Source organism: Chiloscyllium plagiosum, chromosome 45, assembly GCF_004010195.1.
Source record: "Chiloscyllium plagiosum isolate BGI_BamShark_2017 chromosome 45, ASM401019v2, whole genome shotgun sequence".
NCBI classification, from domain to species: domain Eukaryota; kingdom Metazoa; phylum Chordata; class Chondrichthyes; order Orectolobiformes; family Hemiscylliidae; genus Chiloscyllium; species Chiloscyllium plagiosum.
In genome coordinates this window covers 395,297-420,868 of record NC_057754.1, presented here as the reverse complement: position 1 = coordinate 420,868, position 25,572 = coordinate 395,297, and the positions used below count along the sequence as shown (strand labels likewise).

Here is a 25,572-nt window from a genome sequence, read left to right as displayed (position 1 = left end):
TATCGGAAAGATGTTGTGAAACTTGAAAGGGTTCAGAAAAGATTTACAAGGATGTTGCCAGGGTTTGAGCTATAGGGAGAGGCTGAACAGGCTGGGGCTGTTTTCCCTGGAGCGTCGGAGGCTGAGAGGTGACCTTATAGAGGTTTACAAAATTATGAGGGGCATGGTTAGGGTAAATAGACAAAGTCTTTTCCCTGGGGTCGGGGCGTCCAAAACTAGAGGGCATAGGTTTAGGGTGAGAGGGGAAAGATATAAAAGAGACCTACGGGGCAACTTTTTCACACAGAAGGTGATACGTTTATGGAATGAGCTGCCAGAGGAAGTGATGGAGGCTGGTACAATTGCAACATTTAAGAGGCATTTGGATGAATATATGAATAGGAAGGGTTTGGAGGGATATGGGCCAGGTGGTGGCAGGTGGGACTAGATTGGGTTAGGATATTTGGTTGGCATGGACGGGTTGGACTGAAGGGTCTGTTTCCATGCTGTACATCTCTATGACTCTATGACAAGTACTGCCTAGGGATAGTGAACATGGCTTTATGCATGGGAAACCATGTCTCACAAACTTGATTGAATTTTTTAAGGAAGTAACAAAGAGGATTGATGAGGGTAGAGCGGTAGACATGATGATCTATTTGGACTTCAGTAAGGCGTTCGACAAGGTTCCCCATGGGACACTGGTGAGCAAGGCTGCATCTCATGGAATACAGGGAGAACTAGCCATTCGGATACAGAACTGGCTCAAAGGTAGAAGACAGAGGGTGGTGGTGAAAGGTTGCTTTTCAGACTGGAGGCCTGTGACCAATAGAGTGCCACAAGGATCGGTGCTGGGCCCTCTACTTTTGGACATTTATATAAATAATTTGGATGTGAGCATAAGAGGTACAGTTAGTAAGTTTGCAGATGACACCAAAATTGGAGGTGTAGTGGACAGCGAAGAAGGTTACCTCAGATTACAACGGGATCTTGATCGGATGGGCCAGTGGGCTGAGAAGTGGCAGATGGAGTTTAATTTAGTTAAATGTGAAGTGCTGCATTTTGGGAAAGCAAACCTTAGCAGGAGTAATATAGTTAATGGTAAGGTCTTCGGGAGTGTTGCTGAACAAAGAGACCTTGGAGTGCAGGTTCATAGCTCCTTGAAAGTGGAGTCGCAGGTGGGTAGGATAGTGAAGAAGGCTTTTGGTATGCTTTCTTTTATTGGTCAGCGTATTGAGTGCAGAAGTTGGGTGGTCATGTTGCGGCTGTACAGGACATTGGTTAGGCCACTGTTGGAATATTGCGTGCAATTCTGGTCTTCTTCCTATCAGAAAGATGTTGTGAAACTTGATAGATTCAGAAAAGATTTACAAAGATGTTGCCAGGGTTGGAGGATCTGAGCTACAGGGAGAGGCTGAACAGGCTGGGGCTGTTTTCCCTGGAGCGTCGGAGGCTGAGGGGTGACCTTATAGAGTTGATGTGGTTCTGTTCGCCGAGCTGGGAATTTGTGTTGCAGACGTTTCGTCCCCTGTCGAGGTGACATCCTCAGTGCTTGGGAGCCTCCTGTGAAGCGCTTCTGTGATCTTTCCTTCGGCATTTATAGTGGTTTGAATCTGCCGCTTCCGGACTACAAATGCCGGAGGAAAGATCACAGAAGCGCTTCACAGGAGGCACCCAAGCACTGAGGATGTCACCGAGACAGGGCACGAAACGTCTGCAACACAAATTCCCAGCTCGGCGAACAGAACCAGAACAACGAGCACCCGAGCTACAAATCTTCTCTCAGACTTTATAAAATTATGAAGGGCATGGATAGGACAAATAGACAAAGTCTTTTCCCTGGGGTCGGGGAGTCCAACATAGGTTTAGGGTGAGAGAGGACAGATATAAAAGAGACCTAAGGAGCAACTTTTTCACTCAGAGGGTGATACGTTTATGGAATGAGCTGCCAGAGGAAGTGGTGGAGGCTGGTGTAATTGCAACATTTAAAAGGCATTTGGATGGGTATATGAATAGGAAGGGTTTGGAGGGATATGGGCCAGGTGCTGGCAGGTGGGACTAGATTGTGTTAGGATATCTGGTCAGCATGGATGAGGTGGGCTGAATGGTCTCTTTCTGTGCTGTACATCTCTATGACTCTGGATGTAGGTTTGATCGCTGAGCTGGAAGGTTCATTTCCAGACATTTCGTCACCCTACTAGGTAACATCTTCAGTGGGCCTCAGGCGAAGCACTGCTGATAATTTCTGCTTTCTATTTATATGTTTGGGTTTCATCAAACCCAAATGAATCTTCCAGCTCAGCGAGCAAACCTACATCCAGAACCTCAATCCAAGCGACAAATCTTCTCAAAGAAAATCTCTATGACTCTAAATAGGACTAGATTAATTTAGGATATCTGGTCAGCATGAACAAGTTGGACCAAAGGGTCTGTTTCTGTGTTGTACATCTCTATGACAGTTACTTAGTCCAATGATACTTCCTGGGAGCCAACTTTATTTTCCAACACTCAGGCCATCCTTATCTCACTCACTGAGCTATTGCACCTGCATTTGAAGGTCAGTTAGGATGGTCAGTAATGTCTTATCTTGTTGACTTATTTTTATGCTTTAAAGGGCACATTGTCTGCTAATCTTTATTGAAGCAGACTGTGGTAAGTCACTTATGCAGTTATTGCAGAATTAGCAGTGAGTAACTTAAAAACCATTTTATGCAGCTTTCACAGAATTGTCAGTTTGCAACCTAGAAGCCATTTTGTCATGTTATTTGCATCAAGAAGCCATCTTGTTGCCACCTAAGTTATTAAGAGCATCTGTTAAATGGTTGCCCCTGACAGCAACTAGTCACCTCAGCCTGTATTCAGGTTTCAAATCCTCACCTCCTCATCCCCATCCAAACCTCTCACCTCCCTATCCCCATCCCCATCCCCATCCAAACCCCTCAAAACCCATCACCTCCCCGTCACCATCCAAACCCCTCACCTCCCCGTCACCATCCAAACCCCTCACCTCCCCGTCACCATCCAAACCCATCACCTCCCCGTCACCATCCAAACCCCTCACCTCCCCGTCACCATCCAAACCCATCACCTCCCCATCACCATCCAAACCCATCACCTCCACATCACTATGCAAACCCATTGCCTCCCCATCACCATCCAAATCCATCATCTCACTGATACCATCCAAACCCATCGAATCTCCAACACCATTCAAACCCACCACGTCCCTGACACTATTCAAACTCAAACACATCAAAAACACAAAGTATATAACAGGTGTAGGGCTAACCAAGGGACTAAGAGAGTCAGGAACTTTAAATCATTGACATTAGAAATATTAGAAAAATGTAAGGGATTAAAAGCTGACAAGTCCCCATGCCAGAATGGTCAACATCCTAAGGTTAAAAAAGAGGCAGCTGCAGAGAGACACTGCTTCTCATTTTCCAAAATTTCTCAGATTCTTGAGCGGTCCCAGTGACTGGAATTTAGCAAATGTAACATGCCTATTCAGAAAGGGAAGAAAGAGAAAAAACAAGGACTGACAGGGCAGTTAATCTGATAGCATGTTATCAGGAAACTGCTTATGGGCATTTGATAAGATGCCATTTTTTAGATTAGATTACTTACAGTGTGGAAACAGGCCCTTCAGCCCAACAAGTCCACACCGACCTGCCGAAGTGCAACCCACCCATACCCCTACATTTACTCCTTCACCTAACACTACGGGCAATTTAGCATAGCCAATTCACCTGTCCTGCACATCTTTGGACTGTGGGAGGAAACCGGAGCACCTGGAGGAAACCCACGCAGACACGGGGAGAATGTGCAAACTCCATACAGTCAGTTGCCTGAGGTGGGAATTGAACCCGGGTCTCTGGTGCTGTGAGGCAGCAGTGTTAACCACTGTGCCACCCATTTAAAAGGTTAATATGAAAAATAAAAGTTCATGGTGCAGAGGGTAAGAAAAATATTTGATATTGTGCCACAAAGATTGTTGGTTAGCAAATTAGAAATGTTCAGGATTGATAGGCTCTTGGCGTCATGCATTAGAAGTTGGCCGAAAGATAGGAAACAGATAGGTATAGATGGGCATTTCTCAGATTGCAAACAAATTGAAAGTGATGTTCCAGGGAATTTGTATTAGGACCTTTGCTTCTTTTGATTTATATAAACGACATGGAGATGGCTTTTGAGGATAAAATCTCTAAATTTGTTTATGTACTAAACTAGTGAGAATATTAAATTGTGAGGATGATGCTGAGTGACTTGAGAGGGACATTGATAAGTTGGCCAAATGGACAGACACCTGGCAGATGAATCTCGATGCAGAGAAATGTGGAGTAACGCATTTTGGTAGAAGGAACATGGAGACATATACAGGTTCAATGGTCCAACTTTGAGGAGACGACAGCAGCACAGGAACCTCAGGGTTCATGTGTATGAATCTCTGAAGATGGTCAGGCAAGTTGAAACTGTTGTTAAGAAGGCAATAGGATTCTTGGGTTTATAAATAGAAGCATTGAGTATAAAAGGAAGGAAGTGATGCTACACCTCTGCAAATTATTGGTCAGACCACATTTGAGTATTGTGTGCAGTTCTCAGTACCTTTTTTAAGTAAGGATGTTAAAGTCCTGGAGAAAAGTTAAAGGTGATTAACTGGAATGATACCAGGAATAAAGGATTTTCAATACAAGGAATGATTGGACAGATAGGGCTTTTTCTTCTTGGAGCAGAGAAGATTAAGAATTGAGGTGTTCAGAATTACGAACAATTTTGACAGGGTAAAGAAGGCTATTCTGTTTCTGCTAGTTGGTACGTCAGTAAGTAGGGGTCACAATTTCAAGATTGTCAACAAGGGAGCTAAGAGTGAGATGAAGAGAATTTCTTTAATCAGAGAGTTGTTAGAATTTGGAATGCACTGCCTGGGAGAGTGGTGGAGGTGGATTACATTGGCAGTTTCAAAGAGAGTTGGATACATGTTTGAAAGTGATGAAGTTAGAGGGCTACAGAGTTAGGCTGGAGAGTAGGCCTAGTTAGGGAGCTGTTTTGGGAGCTTTTACAGACACAGTGGATCAAATGACCTCCTTCTGTACTGTAAAATTTTATGATTCTATATTAGCATGGATAAAAGACTAGTTAGCTAATAGAAAATGGAGTAGTTATAAATGGGTCACTTCCTGGTTGGCAAGAACTTATGAGCAGTGCATAACAGAGATCAACGCTGGGACCTCAACTATTTAGAATTCATAGAAATGATTTGAATGAAGGGGTGGAAGGTAAGATTGCTAAGTTTGCTGATTACACAAAGATAGGTAGCACCGTACATTGTGAAGATGACGTAAGTATGTACAAGGGAATATTATTTAAGTGACTAGGCAAAGGTCTAGCATATGGAGTTTATAGTGTGAAACAATGTAAAATTGTCCATTGTGACTGGAAGAATAAAAGTAAGTATATTAATTAAATGGTGAGTTATTACAGAGCTCTGAGATGTAGAGGGATCGGAGTGTCCAAGTCCATGAATCACAAAAGGCGCAGCAAGTAATCAGGAAAACTAATCAAATGTTACCTTTTATTGTGAGGGGAATTGAATACAAAGCCAAGGAGGTTATGCTTTCATTATGCAGGGTGAGACCGCATCTGGAGTATAGTATACATTCCCAGTATCAGTATCACTTTATCAGTATAAAAAGTGTCGGGGCATTCTTAAGAGGGAGATCAGGAAGGCAGAGACAGGATATGAGATAGCCTTGGCAAATAAGGTTAAGGATCATCCAAAGAGACTCTACAAGTACATTAAGAGCAAGACAGCAACTGGAGAGAGAGTAAGGCCCCTTAAAGATCACAGAGCTCGTCTTTGTGTTGAACTTCAGGAGATGGGATAGATATTAAATGAATATTTTGCATCAATTTTTACTGTGGAGAAAGAAACTGAGGCTAGAGAACTCAGGAAAATAAATATTGATGTTTTGAAAACAGTTCACAATGCAAAAGAGGAAGTGCTGGAGGTCTTAGAAGATATAGAGGTGGATAAATCTCCAGGACCTGATCTAGTATATCTCAGGATTTTGTGGGAAGTTAGGGAGGAAATTGTGGAATATTTGTATCATCTATAAATACAGGTGAAATGCTGAATGACTGAAGAGTGGATAATGTTGTGCCTTTGTTTAAGAAGAGATGTAAGCAGAAGTCTGGGAATAATATACCTGTGAGTCTGACTTTGCTGGTGTGTAAGATGTTCAAAGTGATTCTGAAAGATCGGATTTGTGTGCATTTGAAGAGGCAACGAATGATGAGGGATAGTCACATGGGATTCAGAGTGAGCTTGCCAATTGGATGCAAAATTGGCTTAATAGCAGGAGTCAGAGAGTGATGGTGGAGGGTTGTTTTCTTGGACTGGAGACCTGTGACCAGCATTGTTCAATAGGGATTGAGGCTGAGTCCACTTTTGTTTGTCATTTATTTAAATGATTTAGATAAGAAAATAGAAAGCATGGTTAGTACTTTTGCAGAAGACACCAGGATGGGTGATATAGTGGATAGTGAAGAAAGTTACAAACTCTGAGGTTCTGATTTTTCTCCACAGATGCTGGTATACCTGCTGAACTTTTCCAGCAATTTCTGATTTTATTACTAAGAGATCTTGATCAATTGGGTCAATGGTCTGAAGAGTGGCAAACGGAGTTTAATTTGGATAAATGTGAGGTATTGTATTTTGATAAAATAAACAAAGGCAAGACTTATACAATTAAAAGTAAGGCCTTGGGCAGAGTTGTAGAACAGAGACCTCGGAATTCAGGTACATGATTCTTTCAAGTTTGTATCACATATGATAGGATGGTTAAAGAGGTGTTTAGCTGTCTCTTTCCTGGTGGGAAATTTCAAGACTAAGAGGCATTTGGATGGGTATATGAATAGGAGGGGTTTGGAGAGATATGGGCCAGGTGTTGGCACGTGGGACTAGATTGGGTTGGGATATCTAGTCGGCATGGATGGGTTGGACAGAAGGGTCTGTTTCCATGCTATACATCTCTGTGACTGTATGATTCTATGACTAGGGGGCTTTTTTTTAATAGATATTTTTATTAGAAATTTAACATTTTACAAGTTTACAAAAATAAACAAAACAGGGGACATATTTTTAAGATGAGAGGAGAAAGATTTTAAAAAGACATGAGAGATAACTGTTTTACTAGAGAGTGGTTTGTGTGTGGAATGAACTTCCAGAGGAAGCGGTGAATGTGGGTACAGTTAAAACATTTAAAAGATACTTGGATAAGTACATGAATAAGAAATATTTGGAGGGATAAGTGCAGGCAGGTAGGACTAGTTTAGTTTGGGATTTTGGTCAGCATGGACTGTAAGGACCGAAGGGTTGTTTCATACTGTATGAGTTTATGATTCCATAATTTATCCAATTACCTTTTGAAACTTTCTATTGAATCTGCTTCTACCTCCCTGTCGGGCAGCACATTCCAGATAACAACAAATCAAATTTTAAAAATGGGTCATTCTTGCATTGGCAGACTCTGTCTGGGGGAGTATTGCAAGGATCAGTACTAGGACCCCAAATGCCTTCAATCTATGTCAGTGATTTGTATTTGGTAACAGAATGTAATAATTTCAAGTTCACAGATGACACAAAATAAGGTCGGAATGTGTGCCCATAAGGAGGAGGCAAAGCAGCTTCAAGAGGATTAGGACAGATTTAGTGTGTAAGAGCATGGCAGATGGAATATAGTGTGAAAAAAGTGAGGTTTCAATGTTGAGTGGAGAAGCTGATGTATAGAGTATTTCTTAAATGGTAACAGGTTGGATATCGTAGTGTGTACAAAGGGACGCAGGTGTCCTTTACGATGAGTAACCTAAGACGTACATGCAAGTGCAACAAGTTATTAGGAAGGTTCATGGTATGTTTATCGCAAGAGGATTAGTGAACTCTTGCTTTAATTGTATAGGAGCGTAATTAGGCTACACCTGGAGTGCTATGAGTCATGTTGATCCCTGTACCTCAGGAAAGATATTATTGCCATAGGGAGAGTGTAATGAAGGTTCACCAGACAAAAAACTGAAAGAACTGCAGATGCTGACAATCCAAATGAAACATAGAAATTGCTAGAAAAACTCAACAAGTCTGGCAGCGTCCATGGTGAGAAAGCAGAGTCAATGTTGCGGGTTCCAGTGACTCTTCTTCAGAACTGATTGTAGCTAGGAAATTGTTGATATTTATGCAGAAGTTGGGGGAGGTGGGAGAGGAGGAAATGATAGGTGGAGATAGAGCCCAAAGAGAGAGAAAAACAGTTGGACTGACAAAGGAGTGGATAAAGGTCAGGGTGGGAGAATGGGGACTATTAGTAGCTAGCAATGGGTTGTGTGTGGTAGCAGGCCATTTGATGTCAAGGCCTGGTATGTGAGGGTTGGGGTCAGCACAGGGGAGGAAGGTGCTCCAGCCCTAAAATTGTTGAACTCAATATTGAGTCCAGAAGCCTGCAGAGGCCCCAAGTGGAAAATAGGTGCTGTTCTTCCAGTTTGCGCTGAACTTCATTGCAGCAAGCCTGAGACAGAAATGCTAGCCAGGAAACATGGTGGTGTGTTGAAGTGGCAGGCAACTGGAAGCTCAGGGTCATTTTTGTGGACAGTACATAGGAGTTCTGTAAAGCGATCACCCAGTCTGCGCTTTGTTTCCCCAGTGTAAAGGAGACAACATTGTGAGCAACGAGTACAGTAGACTAGATTGAGTGAAGAGCAGGTAAAGTGCTGCTTCACCTGGAAGGTGTTTTTGAGGCCTTGGATACTCAGGAGGGAGGAAGTAAATAGGCAGATGTTACACCTTCTGCAATTGCAGGGGAAGATGCTGTGGGCTGAGGGGAGTGTTGGGAGTGAAGAAGAGTGGACCAGGTGTCCCAGAGTGAATGGTCCCTTTGGAAGGCTGACAAGGGAGGGGAGGGGAATATATGTCTGCTGGTGGCATCCCTGTGGAGATGGGGGAAATGGTTGCTGAAGATCTTATAGAGTGGATGCTGGTTGGATGGTAGGTGAGAACAAGGGGAATCCTATCGCTTTTGTGGAAGGGAAGAGAGAGGGTGAGGCCAAATATGGGAGATGGGTCAGACCTGGCTAAGGGCCCTGTCAACCACCTGTGTTTGTATGTATGTTAAAGGTTCACCAGACTTCTTCTTGGGGTGACATGACTGTCCTATGAAGAGAGGACCTGTATTTTCTAGAGTTTTGAAGAATGAAAGGTGATCTCATTGAAACTTAAAAATTACATAAATGATTAGGATAGATGCTGGTAAGATATTTCCACTGGTTGGGGAGTCCAAAGCAATTTTGAAAGTAAGGGGAACACCACTTAGAACTGAAATACACAAATTCTGATTTACTCAGAAGGTGGTGAATGTTTGGTAAACTATAATCTTGAGGGCTGTAGAACCTCAGTTATTGGCTCTGTTTAAAGTAGAGATAGATTTAAAAATATAGGAAATATAAAGGGAAAGAGTTATTGAAGTGGATGATCAGCTATGATCTTATTGAAAGACAGCACAGCCTTGAAGAGCTGAATGGCTTACCCCTCTTCCTATGTTGTCCCTTTTGTTCTTTTGCTGATTCTCTTTAGCTTTGGTCTCTCTGGTTACTAACCTTTCTGCCCTGGAAACAATATCTTCCTTTGTATTAGACCTCTTCCTGATTTTGAATGCTTCAATTAAACCTCCCCTTCACACTCTCTGCTCTAAGAAGGGCAATCACATTTTCTTCTGTCTCATTGTTACATGCTAGTGTTAATTTTATTGGAAGTAATGTAATCATAGGTTTCTAATATTATTGAAAATACGAACATATTTGAGGGAGTGAGTGAGAGAGAGAGTGTAACATTGCCAACATTTAATCTATTTCTTTATATTGTGGGATAGTCACCAGATTTATTCACTTGTATGACTATTGGTAAGTTTCTGGGAGTATTACTGAACAAAGAGACCTTGGAGTGCAGGTTCATAGTTCTTTGAAAGTGGAATCGCAGGTAGACAGGATAGTAAAGATGTTTTTTATGCTTGCCTGTATTGGTCATTGCATTGAGTATAGGAGTTGGGAGGTCATGTAGAGGACATTGGTTTGACCAGCATCGGAATACTCTGTTCAATTCTGGTCTTTCTGCTATAGGGAGGATGTTGTGGAACTTGAAAGGATTCAGAAAAGATTTACAAAGATGTTGTCAGGATTGGAGGGTTTGAGCTATAGGGAGATGCTAAACAGGCTGGGGTTATTTTCTCTGGAGCGTCAGAGGCTGAGTGGTGACCTTACAGAGGTTTATAAAATCATGAGGGGCATGGCTAGACTGAGTCGTCAAGGTCTTTTCCTAAAGGTAGGGGAATCCAAAACTAGAGGCATAAATTTACGGTGAGAGAAAAAAGATTTAAAAGGGACCTAAGGGACAACTTTTTCATGCAGAAGGTGGTGCGCATCTGGAATGAGCTGCCAAAGGAAGTGATGGAAGCTGGTACAATTACAACATTTAAAAGACATCTGGATAGACATATGAATAGGAAGGATTTAAAGAGATATGGACCAACTGCTGGCAAACGGGACTAGATTTATTTAGATATCTGGTCAGCATGGACAAGTTGAATGGAAGGGTCTTTTTCTGTGCTGTGCATCTCTATGACTCCATGACTTGATTTGAAACAGTCTCCTTGATAACAGCCAGGTGGCACTGTTCAGCTTTCTTTGGTTCCATTTTCTGTTGAGCTTTTCATGCTGAAGCTTCTGCACAGTAACACCTATCACAAACTTGTCAAAATCAGACCACCTGCTGATGGCATCTCTTTTTTTGCCTTCCATCGACCCACTTTCTACCTCCCTCATTCTGTCCCTTCTCTCCCTCCTACCACTCCTTGCTTCCCCTTCTCCATCTCCACAACACCCACTTCCCTGCCCCTTCCTCCCTTACCCTTCCCCACTCATACAAATCGAGGCTAGTAAAGAAGACGTTTTGTATGTTTGCCTTTATTGGTCAGTGAATTGAGTATGGTTTAATGTGGTTTGCAGCAATAGCTAGCATCACAAATGTTTTGTCGCTACAATGGGCTGAGTCATCTGGTGTAAAGGATGTCCTCAGTATTGGGAATTTTAGATATTCATCTGGTGCTTACTTCCTCAGGTCAGTGTTGGGAATGAGAAACACACTCATCTTATGTCTGTACCTCCCTTTCTGAACCTTATCATCCCAAAAATACTGAGCACTTTTTTTCTGAATTGAGATTCCTTTGAACATACGAGTTTCCTCACATCAAATCCTGATTCGTGCTTACATTAAATATATTTTTCCAGATGTCTCATCTTTCTTGGATTATGTCTTCTCATCCCTCTCTTTCTCCCCAACACAATATCACCTCATCTTATAAAGAATTGCAGTGAGTGTGAGAGGTGTTGCAATTATGAACACAACAAGAAAGGTCCACGGAGAATCTCGTGATCCCTGTTCCAGACTTGGGTTTCTCCATCTCCTGAGTGGATAACTGAAATCTGCCTTCACTAACATCATTGGCTTTCTTGTTGATTTAGTTGCAATGTTCCTCCCTCTGTTGATCTACAGCGCAAATCCAGCAATGCTCTGGTATCTCTGTTTAACTCCAATTAGAGCTGGATGGCAAGAATGTCCTGGGCAGGGCCTTGAGTTGGAATTTTTGTAGAGATTGGGAGAGGGTTTGGGAGAATAGGGCAGCAGGGGAACCAATGATGATTGCAAACATGGAACATGAAAGCTTTGACACAAATTGCACCTGACAGTGTCAGCAAAGAAGTGATTAGCCTCACATTTGGTTTTCATTGCCAATTAAGAAAGCAAATGCAATGCAAAACGGGAACTAGTAAGCACAGGAACAACATGCAGTATCATCAGAGACGTAAACTAATGTCTGAAGAGCGCACATTGACTTCAAACCAATGGATGTGGTGCTGGGAGATTGGCTATAAGAGGGGCAATAAAAAGGCCTGTAACATTTGTTTATTCTTGATTGTTAATGTTCTGAAAGAAATGTAACTGTTGCTGGAAGATACAGAAATGAATCTGCCACAGAAGGAAGCCATTTCGCCCATGGTGCCTGTGTTAGTTTCATTTCTGCATTAATGCTCACCTTTTTAATGCCACCTCCCTCTATCTTTACTATTCAGGGTTTAAATCTAGAAGCCGCCTTCAATACCATGATCAATTAGATTCAGAAATGGTGGTACAGGTACAGGTACACAATCCTTTATCTGAAATCCTTGGGGCCAATTGTTTTTGGAATTCGGAATTTTTCAGATTTTGGAATAAACGACATTTTCACAATGAAATTTTAAAAATTACCTAACAGCAGATGCACATGTGAATAGTATGAGTGCTGAGACACAATTGACGCCTGCCAGTGCTGGGCCACGCTGCCATGTCACATCTGATTGATGTGGTTTGAGTGGGTGTGGGGTTAGGTCACCTGATTGCATGCCAAAATAACGTTCCACACTCTATGAAAAATATTTCGGAGCTTTTTGGATTTCAGAATTTCGGATACCTGTAATAGTATCCATTGTGTTATGTCATGGAGACAGACAACCAATCCAAATCAGCCTTTCTACCTCTATGTTTGTAACACAATAAAATTAAATTGAGATGCCTCAAAATTGACCCTAGTGGTTCCTAACCAGACTTTTGAATAACCAATCCCAGACTATGAATAATAAATTCCAGACACTAGTTTGTATCTTAAATAAAAGACTTAGCAATTTATTAACAGGTTGTCAATTTGCTCGCTGAGCTGATAGAATGTCGAAGATTTGTTCTCAGACGTTTCATCACCATGCTAGGTAACATCACCAGTGAGCCTCTGGTGTTCTGTCCCACTTACTATTTATCAGTCTCGGTTTATTGTGGTAGGATCTTAGCAGAGGCAGTAATGCAGAGACTGGAACAAACAACTCTGCCAACCATCCAACCCAAACTTTGGGTCCGCTACATGGATGACATCTTTGTCATCACTAAACAAAACAAATTACAGGAAACGTTCAAGACCATCATAATACCCTTACTGGCATAAAATTCACAAAAGAGGAGGAAAACAACAACAAACTGCCATTCCTAGATGTCGCAGTAGAGCAAACAGCCAATAAGAAACTTCAAACTAGTGTCTACAGGAAAACAACACATACAGAGCAAATACTGAACTGCAGAAGCAGTTATCCCAACGCCCACAAACGAAGCTGCATTAAAACATTATTTCAATGAGCCACCTCACACTGCAGCACAGAGGATCTACGAAGAGCAGAGGAAAATCACCTATACAGTGTATTAAAAAAAAACGGGTGCCATTGAACACAGTCTGCTGATTTCTCAGCAACAAACTCAAACAAGCAGACAAAACATTCCAGAAACCCTAGCCACTCTCCCCTACATCAAAGACGTCTCAGAAATGAATGCCAGGCTACTCAGACCTCTTGGCATCATAATAGCCCACAAACCCACCAACACACTAAGACGACAGCTAATGAACTTGAAAGATCCTATACAGACAACAAGCAAAACTATTGTCATTTACAAAATACCTTGCAAGAACAGTAACAAAACAGGCAGAAAACTAGCCACCAGGATGCATGAACATCAACTAGCCACAAAAAGACATGACCCACTCCCACTAGTATCTTTACATACAAATGAGGAAAGACACCACTTTGACTGGGACAACACATCCATTCTAGGACAAGCCAAACAGAGACATGTACGAGAATTCCTAGAAGCAAGATATTCCAACTGGAATTCTATCAACAAACACATTGACTTGGATCCCATTTACCATCCCTGAGAAAAAGAACAGGAAATGGAATCACCATAGGAAATGACATCACCAATGCAAGGAAACCTAAACACATAAATAGAAAGCGAACCATACCACCAGTGCTTCATCCAGAGGCTCAGTCATGATGTTATCTAGTATGTTGACGAAACGTCTGAAAACAAACCTTCCAGCTCAGCGAGCAAACATACATCAAGGTGATATCATTTCCCGTTCTGTTTCTGAGAGGTTGGTAAATGGGGTTCAAATCTATATGTTTGTTGATGGAGTTCTGGTTTGAATGTCAGGCCTCCAGGAATTCCCATGCGTGTCTTTGTTTAGCCTGTCCCAGGACAGATGTATTGTCCCAGGATGAATGTAAAGCCAATGGAGAGCTGCAGACCAGCCTGTATAGGAAAGCCACACACTGACCAGGTACTCAACTACAGGAGCAATTACCCGAACACCCACAAACAGAGCTCCTTGAGGACATTATTTAAACAAGCCGCAAGACCCAGGAACTATGAGAAGCCGAGAAAAAACACCTATGCACCGTATTCAGGAATAACAGGCACCCAATAAGCGCAGTCTGCCAATTCCTGCATAACTGACCCAAACAATAAGACACAACGCACCCAGAGATTCTAGCCACCCTGCTATACACCAAAGACATCTCGGAGATGACGACCAGACTTCTCCGGTCCCTAGGCACCGTGGTAGCTCACAAACCTACCACCACACTGAAACAGCTCTTGATGAATTTAAAGTACCCTGTTACCAAAAACCAGTAGAATGAATGTCATATAGAAAATACCCTGCAAGGATTGCAACAAACGTTACATTGGACAAACGGGCAGGAAGCTATCCACCAGGATACATGAGCATCAACTAGCCACCTAAAGATATGACCAACTATCACTGGTATCCACACACACAGACGAAGAGGGACACCAGTTCGACTGGGACAATACATCCATCCTGGGACAGGCTAAATAAAGACACACAGGGGAATTCCAAGCGGCCTGGCATTCAAACCAGAACTCCATCAACAAATATATCAATTTGGACCCCATTTACCAAAATTTCAGAAAGCAACTTTACAACTTGATCCACAACCTGAGCTACAAATTTTCTCCAAAATCTCAAATTTATTAACAATATAGTAACTTCAGCAGAACATAAATGCCAAATCTAACTGGCCTATGCTATAGACCCAAAAGCCTTTGTTTCACCTCCATTAACACAAAAGATGGACAGAAACAAACACAGTTAAGGGATAAATAAAAGAAAATAACAAAACTGGCCAGATTATTTAAGTGGTTTCCATAATGCATTGTTCCACAGGCCTATATGATGATTTCTTGGTTGATTTTCTGAAGATGTCATTCAGAATCACCTTTATACTTAGATAAAGACAATAATACAGAAACTTTAGTTTTCTATTCTCTGAGCTTTCAAGAGCTGTTTATGGGAGGTTACGGAGATTTCAAATTTTCATGCTGTAGCATCAATAGCTAGATTCCTTTTCTCTCATAAAACACAGTCCAAAATCCATTTACTCTGACCATTTCCTGAAACACTGTCCATCTTCAGGAGAACCCTGTTACCATTCAACATCTGCCATCTGCTTGAGCATAAGATCTTATCCAGACTTACTGGAACCAATTCCCAGGTACTGATCTTGTTGATAGCCAACTTCTGCTATCAGTTTAAACATAATGCTCTTCTCTGGTGATGAAACATCTGCAGAATCTTTTGATTAGGAACCAACCTGCAGTTAATGAATAAATAAAAGCCAATTTAGTTTGTTTTCCTTTTAACACAAGCCTGTTAGCCACAGTCCAAAACTCATCTTTGGCTCACAGTTCCCAGTTCCAAACCAAAATGATAAAAGAATAAAATTTAAAAATGCAAAATCAGCAAGGCGTCTAACAATTGAATAAAAAATAGAGCCCTTTTAAAAACTATATAATATTAACCAAGTGCAGTAAGAGTTCAGTGAACAAAAAATGTAAAAAAAAAATACAGAGGAACAAGAGTCACAATTTGTTTAAATCACTTTCATTCACCATTTACCCTGAAGAATAAGCGGACAAAACAGGTTTCAAAATGGAGAAGCAGGTAATTTAAAATGCCAGTGAGAAAGGAAAACATAGTGTGAACAGTTCGAAAGACGATAATGACCATTGACTTAAGGGGCGGCACGGTGGTTCAGTAGTTAGCACTGCTGCCTCACAGCAGCAGGATCCCAGGTTCAATTTCAGCCTTGGGCGACTGTGTGGAGTTTGCACATTCTCCTCATGTCTGTGTGGGTTTCCTCCGGGTGCTCTGGTTTCCTCCCACAGTCCAAAGATGTGCAGGTCAGGTGAATCAGCCATGCTAAATTGCCCAGAGGTTAGATGCGTTAGTCAGAGGGAAAAGGGTTACTCTTCAGAGGGTCGGTGTGGACTTGTTGGGCCGAAGGGCCTGTTTCCACACCGTAGGTAATCTAATCTAAACTTTGTTGATATGACGTTTTATCTGAAATAGAGCATGTAACTACTGAAAATTGACATGCAATATTCATGGGCTTCACTGGTTATGCCAGTATTTATTGGCGAGCATTAGCCCTGGAATAGTTAGTTCCTGATGAAGGGCTTTTGCCCGAAACATTGATTTTCCTGCTTCTAGGATGCTGCCTGACCTGCTGTGCTTTTCCAGCACCGCTCTAATCCAGACTGGAATAGTTAGTGCTGAGATGCATTCTTGAACTACTGCAGTCCATGTGTAGGTAGACCCACAGTTATATTAGTGAGAGCTAGAATTTTGACTGAGCGTCAATATTTTTCTAAGTCATGATGTGAGTGACTTGGAGGTGGATTATATGTATCTGCTGCCTTTTCTTCTGCATGGTAGTGATCATGGTTTGGAAGGTGTTGTTCAAGCAGCCTTGATGAGTTGTAGCTGTGCATCTTGTAGCTGGTAGACACTGCTGCCACTGAGCATCAATAGTGGCAGGAAGTGTTGGTGAATGTTTGTGGGTGTGTTAGTCAAGTGAGTTGCTTTGTGCTGAATGTTGTCAAACATTTTGACTAATGTTGGAGCTGCACTTTTCGAGGCCAGTGAGGAGTATTCCCTCGTAGTCCTGACTTGCAAGTGGTATATGGTGGTGAGTTACTTGCTACTGAATTCCTAAACTCTGACCTGATCTTGTAGCCACAGTATCTCTATGACTTGGCCTGATAAGTTTCTGGTCAACATTCCTGACTCTCAACCCAAATAGCTAAACCATATTAAATTCATTTGCTATTTCTGGAACTATGTGTTTAAATTAACTGTTGTGTTAGATTACACCGTAAAAGTAATCTGTTGTGTGAAAAGTGCTTTGTGGCATTTCACTTAGAAAGGACCTGTCTAAATGTGAATTTTATTTGTTTTAACAGATTAAGAAAGATCACAGGACACCAGAAATGAATGTACCAAAAGATGGTAAGCAGAATATCAAAACAGTATAACATTTTAATTTATCTCCAGTTATGTTGATATCTTGCTATCTACCAAAGAACAAAGGATAAAGAAAATTTACAACCCAGGAACAGGTCCTTCGACCCTCCAAGCCTGAGCCGATCCAAATGTACTGTCTAAACCAGTTGGTCAATTCCTAAGCATCTGTTTCCCTCTGCTCCCTACCTACTCATGCATCTATCCAGATGCATCTTAAATTAATCTACTGTGCCTGCCTCTACCATCTCTGCTGGCAACACGTTCCAAACGCCCCCCACCCTCTGTGTGAAGTACTTGCCACGTGTATCCCCCTTAAACTTTCCACCTCTCACCATGAAAGTGTGACCTCTCGTTATTGAATCCTTCACCCTGGGAAAAAGCTTGTCTCTATCCACCTTGTCTATACCCTTCATGATTTTGTAAACCTCAATCAGGTCCCACCTCAATCTCCTTTTTTCTAATGAAAATAAACCTAACCTATTCAACCTCTCTTCATAGCTCGCACCTTCCATACCAGGCAACATCCTTGTAAACCTTCTCTGCTCCCTCTCCAAAGCATCCAATAATGCATTACATTATCTTCTGTCCTTGCTCTGTTTCTGTGAACTTTCCTGTTGAAATCCTATGACCACATTTATAATGGAAACTGCAAGTCATATTGTAGTTATACTGTCCCACTATTGAGGCTCTACAACACAATTTGCAGCATGATAATCAGCACCAATTGGAATTCCTCTCTTAAACCTTTTGGACTCTCTTAATCTCTTCACGTCACTACTTAAAATCAAAATCTTGGACCATGCTTTTAGGTCTAGTAGCTCCCATGTTTACTGTTGGCTTTTGATCACATTATCATGAAGCACCTAGGGATATTTCCTAGATGAAAGTTGCTACATAAATGCAATTTTTAGTTGTTCAACTACGATATTATTTGCAGCTAGTGCTGTTTAATTTCTATTTTAGTTGTAATGAAAGACCTGGAACTCAGATATTCTTCATTGGAGGAACACTCTAAGTCTGCATAGGAGATGGTGGGGACTGGAGGCCAATACTGTATAATATGAATTAGAAAGAAAACTTAAGAAGACAAAATGGACATGTTTTGGTTGTTTGATCAGTCAGATATTGGATTCCTCAGGATTAAATTCATTGGTGCTTATCTACAGGTTCTCCTGTTCCCATTGGAGTCCGAAGCTACAAGGATCACTGGCTGACTAAGCGGACTACATTGATAAGTAAGTGAGATCCCTCATTTTGAAAAAGATTTCTCTCTGATACCTTATCAGGTTGCTTGACCATGAGATGAGGCTATTAGTTACTTACTTTCAGGGAGCATTATTATAAGGTGTAATCCTTCTTTTGTGCAGATGTACCCATGACCTTGCCCTTCAAGTGGGATCAGGAAACTGTGGCAATCCATTTTTTTATTCCTTTTGAAAGTGGCTGTAAAAATGCAGCACATTCATTTGGTGAGAGTGCGAATTTGATGCTCTCTCCCGCATGTTCCTCATTGAGGTACTGAAAGGGACAGTAGTTAACTGTGGCACTAGTTAAGATTCACTTTCATACATTTCATCTTAGGAGGAGAAATAGGCCATTCGAGCATGTTCCGCCATTCAGCTGATTTGATTACTCCACATTCACACCTACACCCGATAACCTTCCACTACCCCCTTACTTATCAAGAATCAATATTCAAAGACTCTGCTTTCACTACCTTTTGAGGAAGAGAGTTCACAATGGAACACAGCAGTAGCTTATCAGAACTTCAAGAAAGTCAGGGGTCAGAGGTGAGGGTCGTGGCTGTCATTAAGGAGACAGTGCAAGGGAAGCTGAAAAATCAACAGTTGAATAAATCACTGGGACCAGATGGATGACACCCCAAATTTCTGGAGGAGATAACTGAGGAGATGATGGAGATATTGCTGGTGGTTTTCCAGGAATCACGAGAGTCAGGGAGAGTCCAGAGGGCTGAAAAATGGCTTATCTAATGCCCATGTTTAAGAAGGGAGGGGGCAGAAAATTGGAAATGATAGGTCGGTTAGCCTGAACTTGATCATTGGTAAGTTTTTAGAGTCCATTATTAAGAATGAGATTGCGGGGTATTTGGAGGTGCATGATAAAGTAGGGCTGATTCAGCATGCCTTCTTCAAGGGGAGGTCATGCCTGACAAATCTGTTAGGACTCTTTGAGGGTGTAATGAGCAAATTAGATGAACGAAAGCCAATGGATGTGATCTATTTTGATTTCCAAAAGAACTTTGACAAGATGCCGTCACAGGAGGCTGCTAAATAAGATAAGAGCCCGTGGCTATAGAGGTAAGGTATTGACCTGAATAGAAGATTGGCTGACTGGCAGAAAGCAGAAAGTGGGGATAAAGGAGTCTCTTTCAGTATGGCAGCCTGGTGATGAGTGAATTCCGCAGGGTACAGTGCTGGGTTCACAACTCTTCAAGTTATACATTAACAACCTGGACGAAGATGCTGAGGACATTGTTGCTCAGTTTGCCAGATAATACGATGATAAGGTGGAGGGACAGGTATTATTGAGAAGGTGAGGAGGGCTGGCTGGGAGAATGGATAAAAAAGTAGCAGATGGAATACAATGTGGGAAAGTTATGCATTTTAGACAGAAGAATAGAGATGTAGACTGTTTTCTAAATGGGGAAAGACTTTGTAAATCTGAAGCAAAAAGGAATATAGAAGTCCTAGATCAGGATTCTCTTAAGGTTAGTGTCAGGCCATAAGATATAGGAGCAGAATAAGGTCATTTGGCCCATCAAATCTGCTCTGTCATTCGATCCTGGCGTATATATTTCTAAAATCTATTCTCTTCCCTTTTCCCCATAACCCTAGATCCCTTACTAATCAAGAATCTATTTATTTCTGTCTTAAATACACTCAATGACTTGATCTCCCAAGCCTTCTGTAGCAATGAGTTCTATAAATTAACCATCCTTTGGCTGAAGAAATTCCTCCTCATCTCAGTTCTAACATGCAGATTCAGTGGCACTTAGGAAGGCAAATACAATGTGAGCATTCATTTTGAGAGGGTTAGAATACAAGAACAGGAGTGTACCGCTGAGACTGCATAAAACTCTGGTCAAGACCACATTTGTGACCATTTTGGGCTCCTTATCTGAGGGAGAAATCTCATCCATTGTGAAGGATGAGATTTCTGAATACTTGGAAGTATATGGTAAAATCGGGCAAAGTCAGCATGGTTTCATTCATGGGGAGGTCATGCCTGATAAATCTGCTAAAATTCTTTGAGGAAGTAACAAACAGGTTAGACCAAGGAGAGCCAATGGATATTATCTACCTGGACTTCAAGAAGGCCTTTGACAAAGTACCGCACAGGTGGCTACTGAGTAAGATAAGCGCCCATGGTGTTCGAGGCAAGCACGGATGGAAACTTGGCTGTCTGGCAGAAAGCAGAGAGTGGGGATAAAAGGATTGTTCTCAGGATGGTAGCCAGTGACAAGTGTTGTTCCACAAGGCTCAGTGTTAGGACCACAACTTTTTATGAAGGAACTGAGGGCATTCTGGTTACGTTTGCAGATGATTCAAAGATAGGTGGAAGTACAGGTAGCATTGAGGAAGCAGGGAGGCTGCAGAAGGATTTGGACAGGTTAGGAGAGTGGGCAAGTGGCAGATGGAAAGTGTGAGATCATGCACTTTGGTAGGAAGAATAGAGACATGAACAATTTTCTAAATGGGGAGAAAATTCAGAAGTCTGAAGTGCAAAGAGACTTGGTAGTTCTAGTCCAGAATTCTCTCAAGGTAAACTTGCAGGTTGAATCAGAAGTTAAGAGGCAAATGCAATGATGGCATTTATTTTGAGAGTGCTTGAGTATAAAAGTAGAAATGTATTTCTGATGCTCTATAAGGCTCTGGTCAGACCACATTTGGAGTATTGTGCGCATGTTTGGGCCCCATATCTCAGGAAGCGTGTACTGGCCCTGAAGCGTGTTCAGAGGAGGTTCACGAGAATGGTCCCAGGAATGAAAAGCTTAACATATGAGGAACATTTGAGGACTCTGAGTCTATATTCGATGGAGTTTAGAAGGATGAGGTGGGGGGGGATCTATTTGAAACATACAGAATTCTAAATGGCCTGGACAGAGTAAATGTTAGGAAAATGTTTCCATTGCTAGGAGAGACTAGGACCCAAGGGCACAGCCTTAGAATAATTCCTTTTAGAATGGAGATCAGGAGAAACGTCTTCAGCCAGAGATTGGTGAATCTATGGAATTTATTGCCACAGAAGGCTGTGGAGGCTGTGTGAGTATATTTAAGACTGAGAAAAATAGGTTCTTGAGTATCAAGGGGATCAAGGGTTATAGGAAGAAAGCACGAGAATGGAATTGAGAAACTTATCAGCCATGATTGAATGGCAGAGCAGGCTTGCTGGGCTGAATGGCCTACGTTCTGCTCCTATGTCTTATGGTTTTATGGACTTAAGGTTGTGTTAGCCTTGTAGGGGATCCAGAGGAGATTTAAAAAATTATCGTGGGGATGAAGGGCTTGTCATATGAGGAGCATTTGAGGACTCTGGGTCTGTACTCAATGGAATTTAGAAGGATGGGAGGGTTTTCATTGAAACTTCCAGAATACTGATAGAAAGAATGTGGAGAAGATGTTTCCTCCAGTAGGAGACACGAGCTTCAGAGAGAATGAATGACCTTTTAGAAGCTTACAGGGAGAAGGCAGGAGAATGGGGTTGAGAAACTTATCAGCCGTGATCGAATGATGGAGCAGACTTTATGGGCCAAATGGCCTAATTCTACTCCTATATCTTATGGTCTTTTGGAATATCTGCCTTCTGAGAGAGAGAATTTTTGCCCATCTTTGTCTTAACATCTTTGTCTTAATTCAGCTTGACAGTATTCTGGCTGATTACAGAACAGGAGTTTGTTGTCAATCAGATCACAGCTGATTGGCTTTTTAACTCAATTTTCTTAGTTCAACTAACCTTGCACAGGTCGCAAGAAGATTGGGGTGGTGATGAAGAAAAAATTAAATTGGGCTACCCCCAAGTTGGGTAACACAAAACCACACCAGATGGTTGCTTTGAGAAAAAGTTGGGGGAAACAATCCCCTATTAGCTTCCTGCATTACAGTGGCTTGTCTCTTTAAGAGAGACCAGCTGACTTGGTGGCCTACGTGGGCAGGCTGTCTGTAGTGGCTCTTTGTCAAGTCTCAGACAAAAGACCTTCTGCTGCCTCTTCAGTCTGTCTGAACTCACAGGCAGTGTGTGTGTGTGTGCGTATGTGTGTGGGTGGGTGAAAGTGGGGGCAGGGAATCACATCAGTCCTGATTCCTTCACTGCACTTCAGCATCCTAAATCCCCACCCAGCAAGCCACATCAAATGATCCAAGCACAGTGCTCCTGAGAGCCAGCATTTTTTTAAAGAAGTCATACACTTTGGTCTGCCCCAGTAAATTCCCTCTCTTCAGCTCTATTTACAAGAGATTTCTGATGTGAAGCTTTAAAAATAGGACAATAGCAATTACAGGCAACATGGCAGCAATCATTGCAGGATAAGTACCATACTGAATCCTGGTGCAATCCTGATTCACTCTTCTCACCCTGTACTTCTAACCCAGTGCTCCTGAGACACCCCTCCCCCTCACTTAAGGGTTTCTTCTTGGCCTTTCCCAGGAGATTTCATTGTGGCTGGAATATGAGGGGGGATGGGGAAGTGGGGTGTGGGAGTGCTGTGAATAAAGGTATGCGAGTTAGGGAAATGCTCAGTGCATTGTGTGGTTTGTTCTTGCCCTTCATTTCTGAGTCTTTGTTTTCCTCATGGCTCCCTTGCTTTTCCATGCTCCCCTTCAAGGCTGCTGCTGCCTCCGCCAATACAAGACCAGATCCATTCCTTGGTCTCTGCTGGGGTTTTTGGTCTCATCTGGGACAGGGTGAGGGTGTCAACAAGGTTTTTACAATTGACCTCACTGACCCCACTGACCGTGGGCGGCACGGTGGCACAGTGGTTAGCACTGCTGCCAGAGACCCGGGTTCAATTCCCACCTCAGGCGACTGACTGTGTGGAGTTTGCACGTTCTCCCCGTATCTGCGTGGGTTTCCTCGGCGGGTCGGTGTGGACTTGTTGGGCCGAAGGGCCTGTTTCCACACTGTAATGTAATCTAATCTAATGTAATCTAATCTAATCTATCTACTCTGATCCCTGTTACTGTCTTTCTGCCAAACTGGTTTAATGTGTAATGTGAACAGGGTTTGGCTATAATGCCCCCCATGGTTGATGGTGTGTCAGGAGCCCAGCTGGCACCTTGGTAAAGAGCCAATGGTTTCAGGAGGAGGAGGAGGAGGAGCAGGAGCAGGGGATTTAAGAGCAGAATTAAAATTGGTACGGTGGAAATAGTCATGAGGTGATTCCTGAAGATGACATTCCCTTCAGTTCCTGTTAAGAATGTGTCCAAATCTCATTGGTCAACTTTCCAAGAATGGAAAGATCCCATGGAACACTGCTTGTTCATTGCTGTCTTGCCTTCTTGACGCTGGACAAAGAGCCCTTCCTCCATTGAGAGTAAGATTATTAACAGACGCAAGCACTAAACTGATATCACCCCCAGTTGACATCATCTGAGCTTCTCCAGGCTGTCCGATCGCAGACTATATGCTGCCTTTCTCTATATCACATGAGGCTAAACATTGATTTTTAGCAGCCTGTTCAGCTATGGTTGGCATCTCAGTCAAGCTCGATTTCAGTCTCACCAAATAGCATACTTTCCAATAGAGAGTGGGGATTCTGGCATATTAATTACATTCTGTCCAGTTCAGGGTGTCTAGTTTTACCCCCCAGACAGCGTCTCAGTTGCAGAACTCAGGGCACCTATGTTCTTTCTCCATTTTTGTCTCTTCAGGTTCTCCCCCTTCCCCATTGCTCCCAAATCTCATTTACACATATGAACAATGTGTCAAAAAAGTACATTATGGGGTTGTGTTGACCTAAAATGAAATGTCGTCTCCAGTGTGTAATTCTTGGACTTCCTGTTTTCTCTAATCCAAGGTGAAGTTAAAAATACATGAGCATTATCATACGTGCACCCTTTGCTTTGGCCAACCCATCCCTAGTTATGTTGAAAATGCCAGTTGCCAGTGCCAGTTATATTAAAAAGTTCAGTTCTGTTTATTATTAATTGGCTGTGGTCCAGTGATAATTGTCTTAAAAAGGCCGAGGCCCAGTGATGGTTGTACTGAAATGGTCAGTGACTATTGCTTTTTGTATTAAAAAGGCCAGTTCTGGTTGTGTTGAAAAGGCCAGTTCTGATTGTGTTGAAAAGGTCAAGACCCAGCACCAACTGTATTAAAAAAGACCAGTGCCCAACTGTATTGAGAATTCCAGTGTCCTATGCTGGTTGTATTTAAAAAGGCAATGCTAGTTTTATTGAAAGGGAGATTTCCAATGCTGGTTGTATGGAGATAGCTAATGTTCAGTGTTAGGTGTATTTAAAAGTCAAGTGCCAGTTATATTGAAAAGGTCAGTGCCCAGTGAGGGTTGTATTGAAATAGTCAGTAACCATTGTCTGTAGTATTTACAAGATCACTTGTTTTGAAAGGGCCATTGTCCAATGCTGGTTGTATTGAAAAGGTCAATGTCAGTTGTACTTGGTCCTGGAGCTATTGCTCAGATGTATTGAAGGAGCCAATGTTCGAAGCCCAGTGTATTGAAGGGATTATGTCCAGTGTTAGATATGTTGACAGGGCCAATATCTGATGTCTCGATGCATTGAAGAGTCCAGTGTCCAGCTGTGTGGCCAGAGTCAATGTGCAGTGGGGTCAGTACCATGTTGTGTGGATGGAGCTGTTGCCAAGTTGGGGTCAGTGCCCAGTTGTCTGGATAAAGCCAATGCCTAGCTGGGGCTAGTGCCCAGTTGTCTGGATAGGGCAAGGCCATTTCCCAGTTTTACCATCAAGCCAGCAGATAAAGGGGGCGCAGTGATAGTCTGGCGCACTGACCTCTATACCGCTGAAGCCAAACGCCAACTCGAGGACACCTCTTCCTATCGCCCCCTCGACCATGACCCCACCTCCCATCACCAAACCATCATCTCCCAGACCATACAGAACCTCATCACCTCAGGAGATCTCCCACCCACAGCTTCCAACCTCATAGTCCGGGAACCCCGCACTGCCTGGTTCTACCTCCTTCCCAAGATCCACAAGCCTGACCACCCTGGCCGACCCATTGTCTCAGCATGCTCCTGCCCCACTGAACTCATCCCTACCTACCTCGACACTGTCCTATCCCCCCTAGTCCAGGAACCCCCCACATACGTTCGAGACA

General features: G+C 42.5%; 1 protein-coding gene across 3 annotated transcripts in view; it reads left to right on the top strand.

The window, feature by feature from the left end:
* The window catches only part of rcor2 (REST corepressor 2), a 73,062-nt gene that overhangs the window by 12,592 nt on the left and 34,898 nt on the right, over positions 1-25,572 (top strand). For all 3 annotated transcript variants that reach the window (XM_043682543.1, XM_043682542.1, XM_043682544.1), the window contains exons 2-3: positions 17,201-17,246; positions 18,428-18,496. In XM_043682543.1, the coding sequence (XP_043538478.1) occupies positions 17,228-17,246; positions 18,428-18,496 (88 nt within the window). In that variant the 5' untranslated portion in view covers positions 17,201-17,227. The remainder of the gene's footprint in view (positions 1-17,200; positions 17,247-18,427; positions 18,497-25,572) is intronic.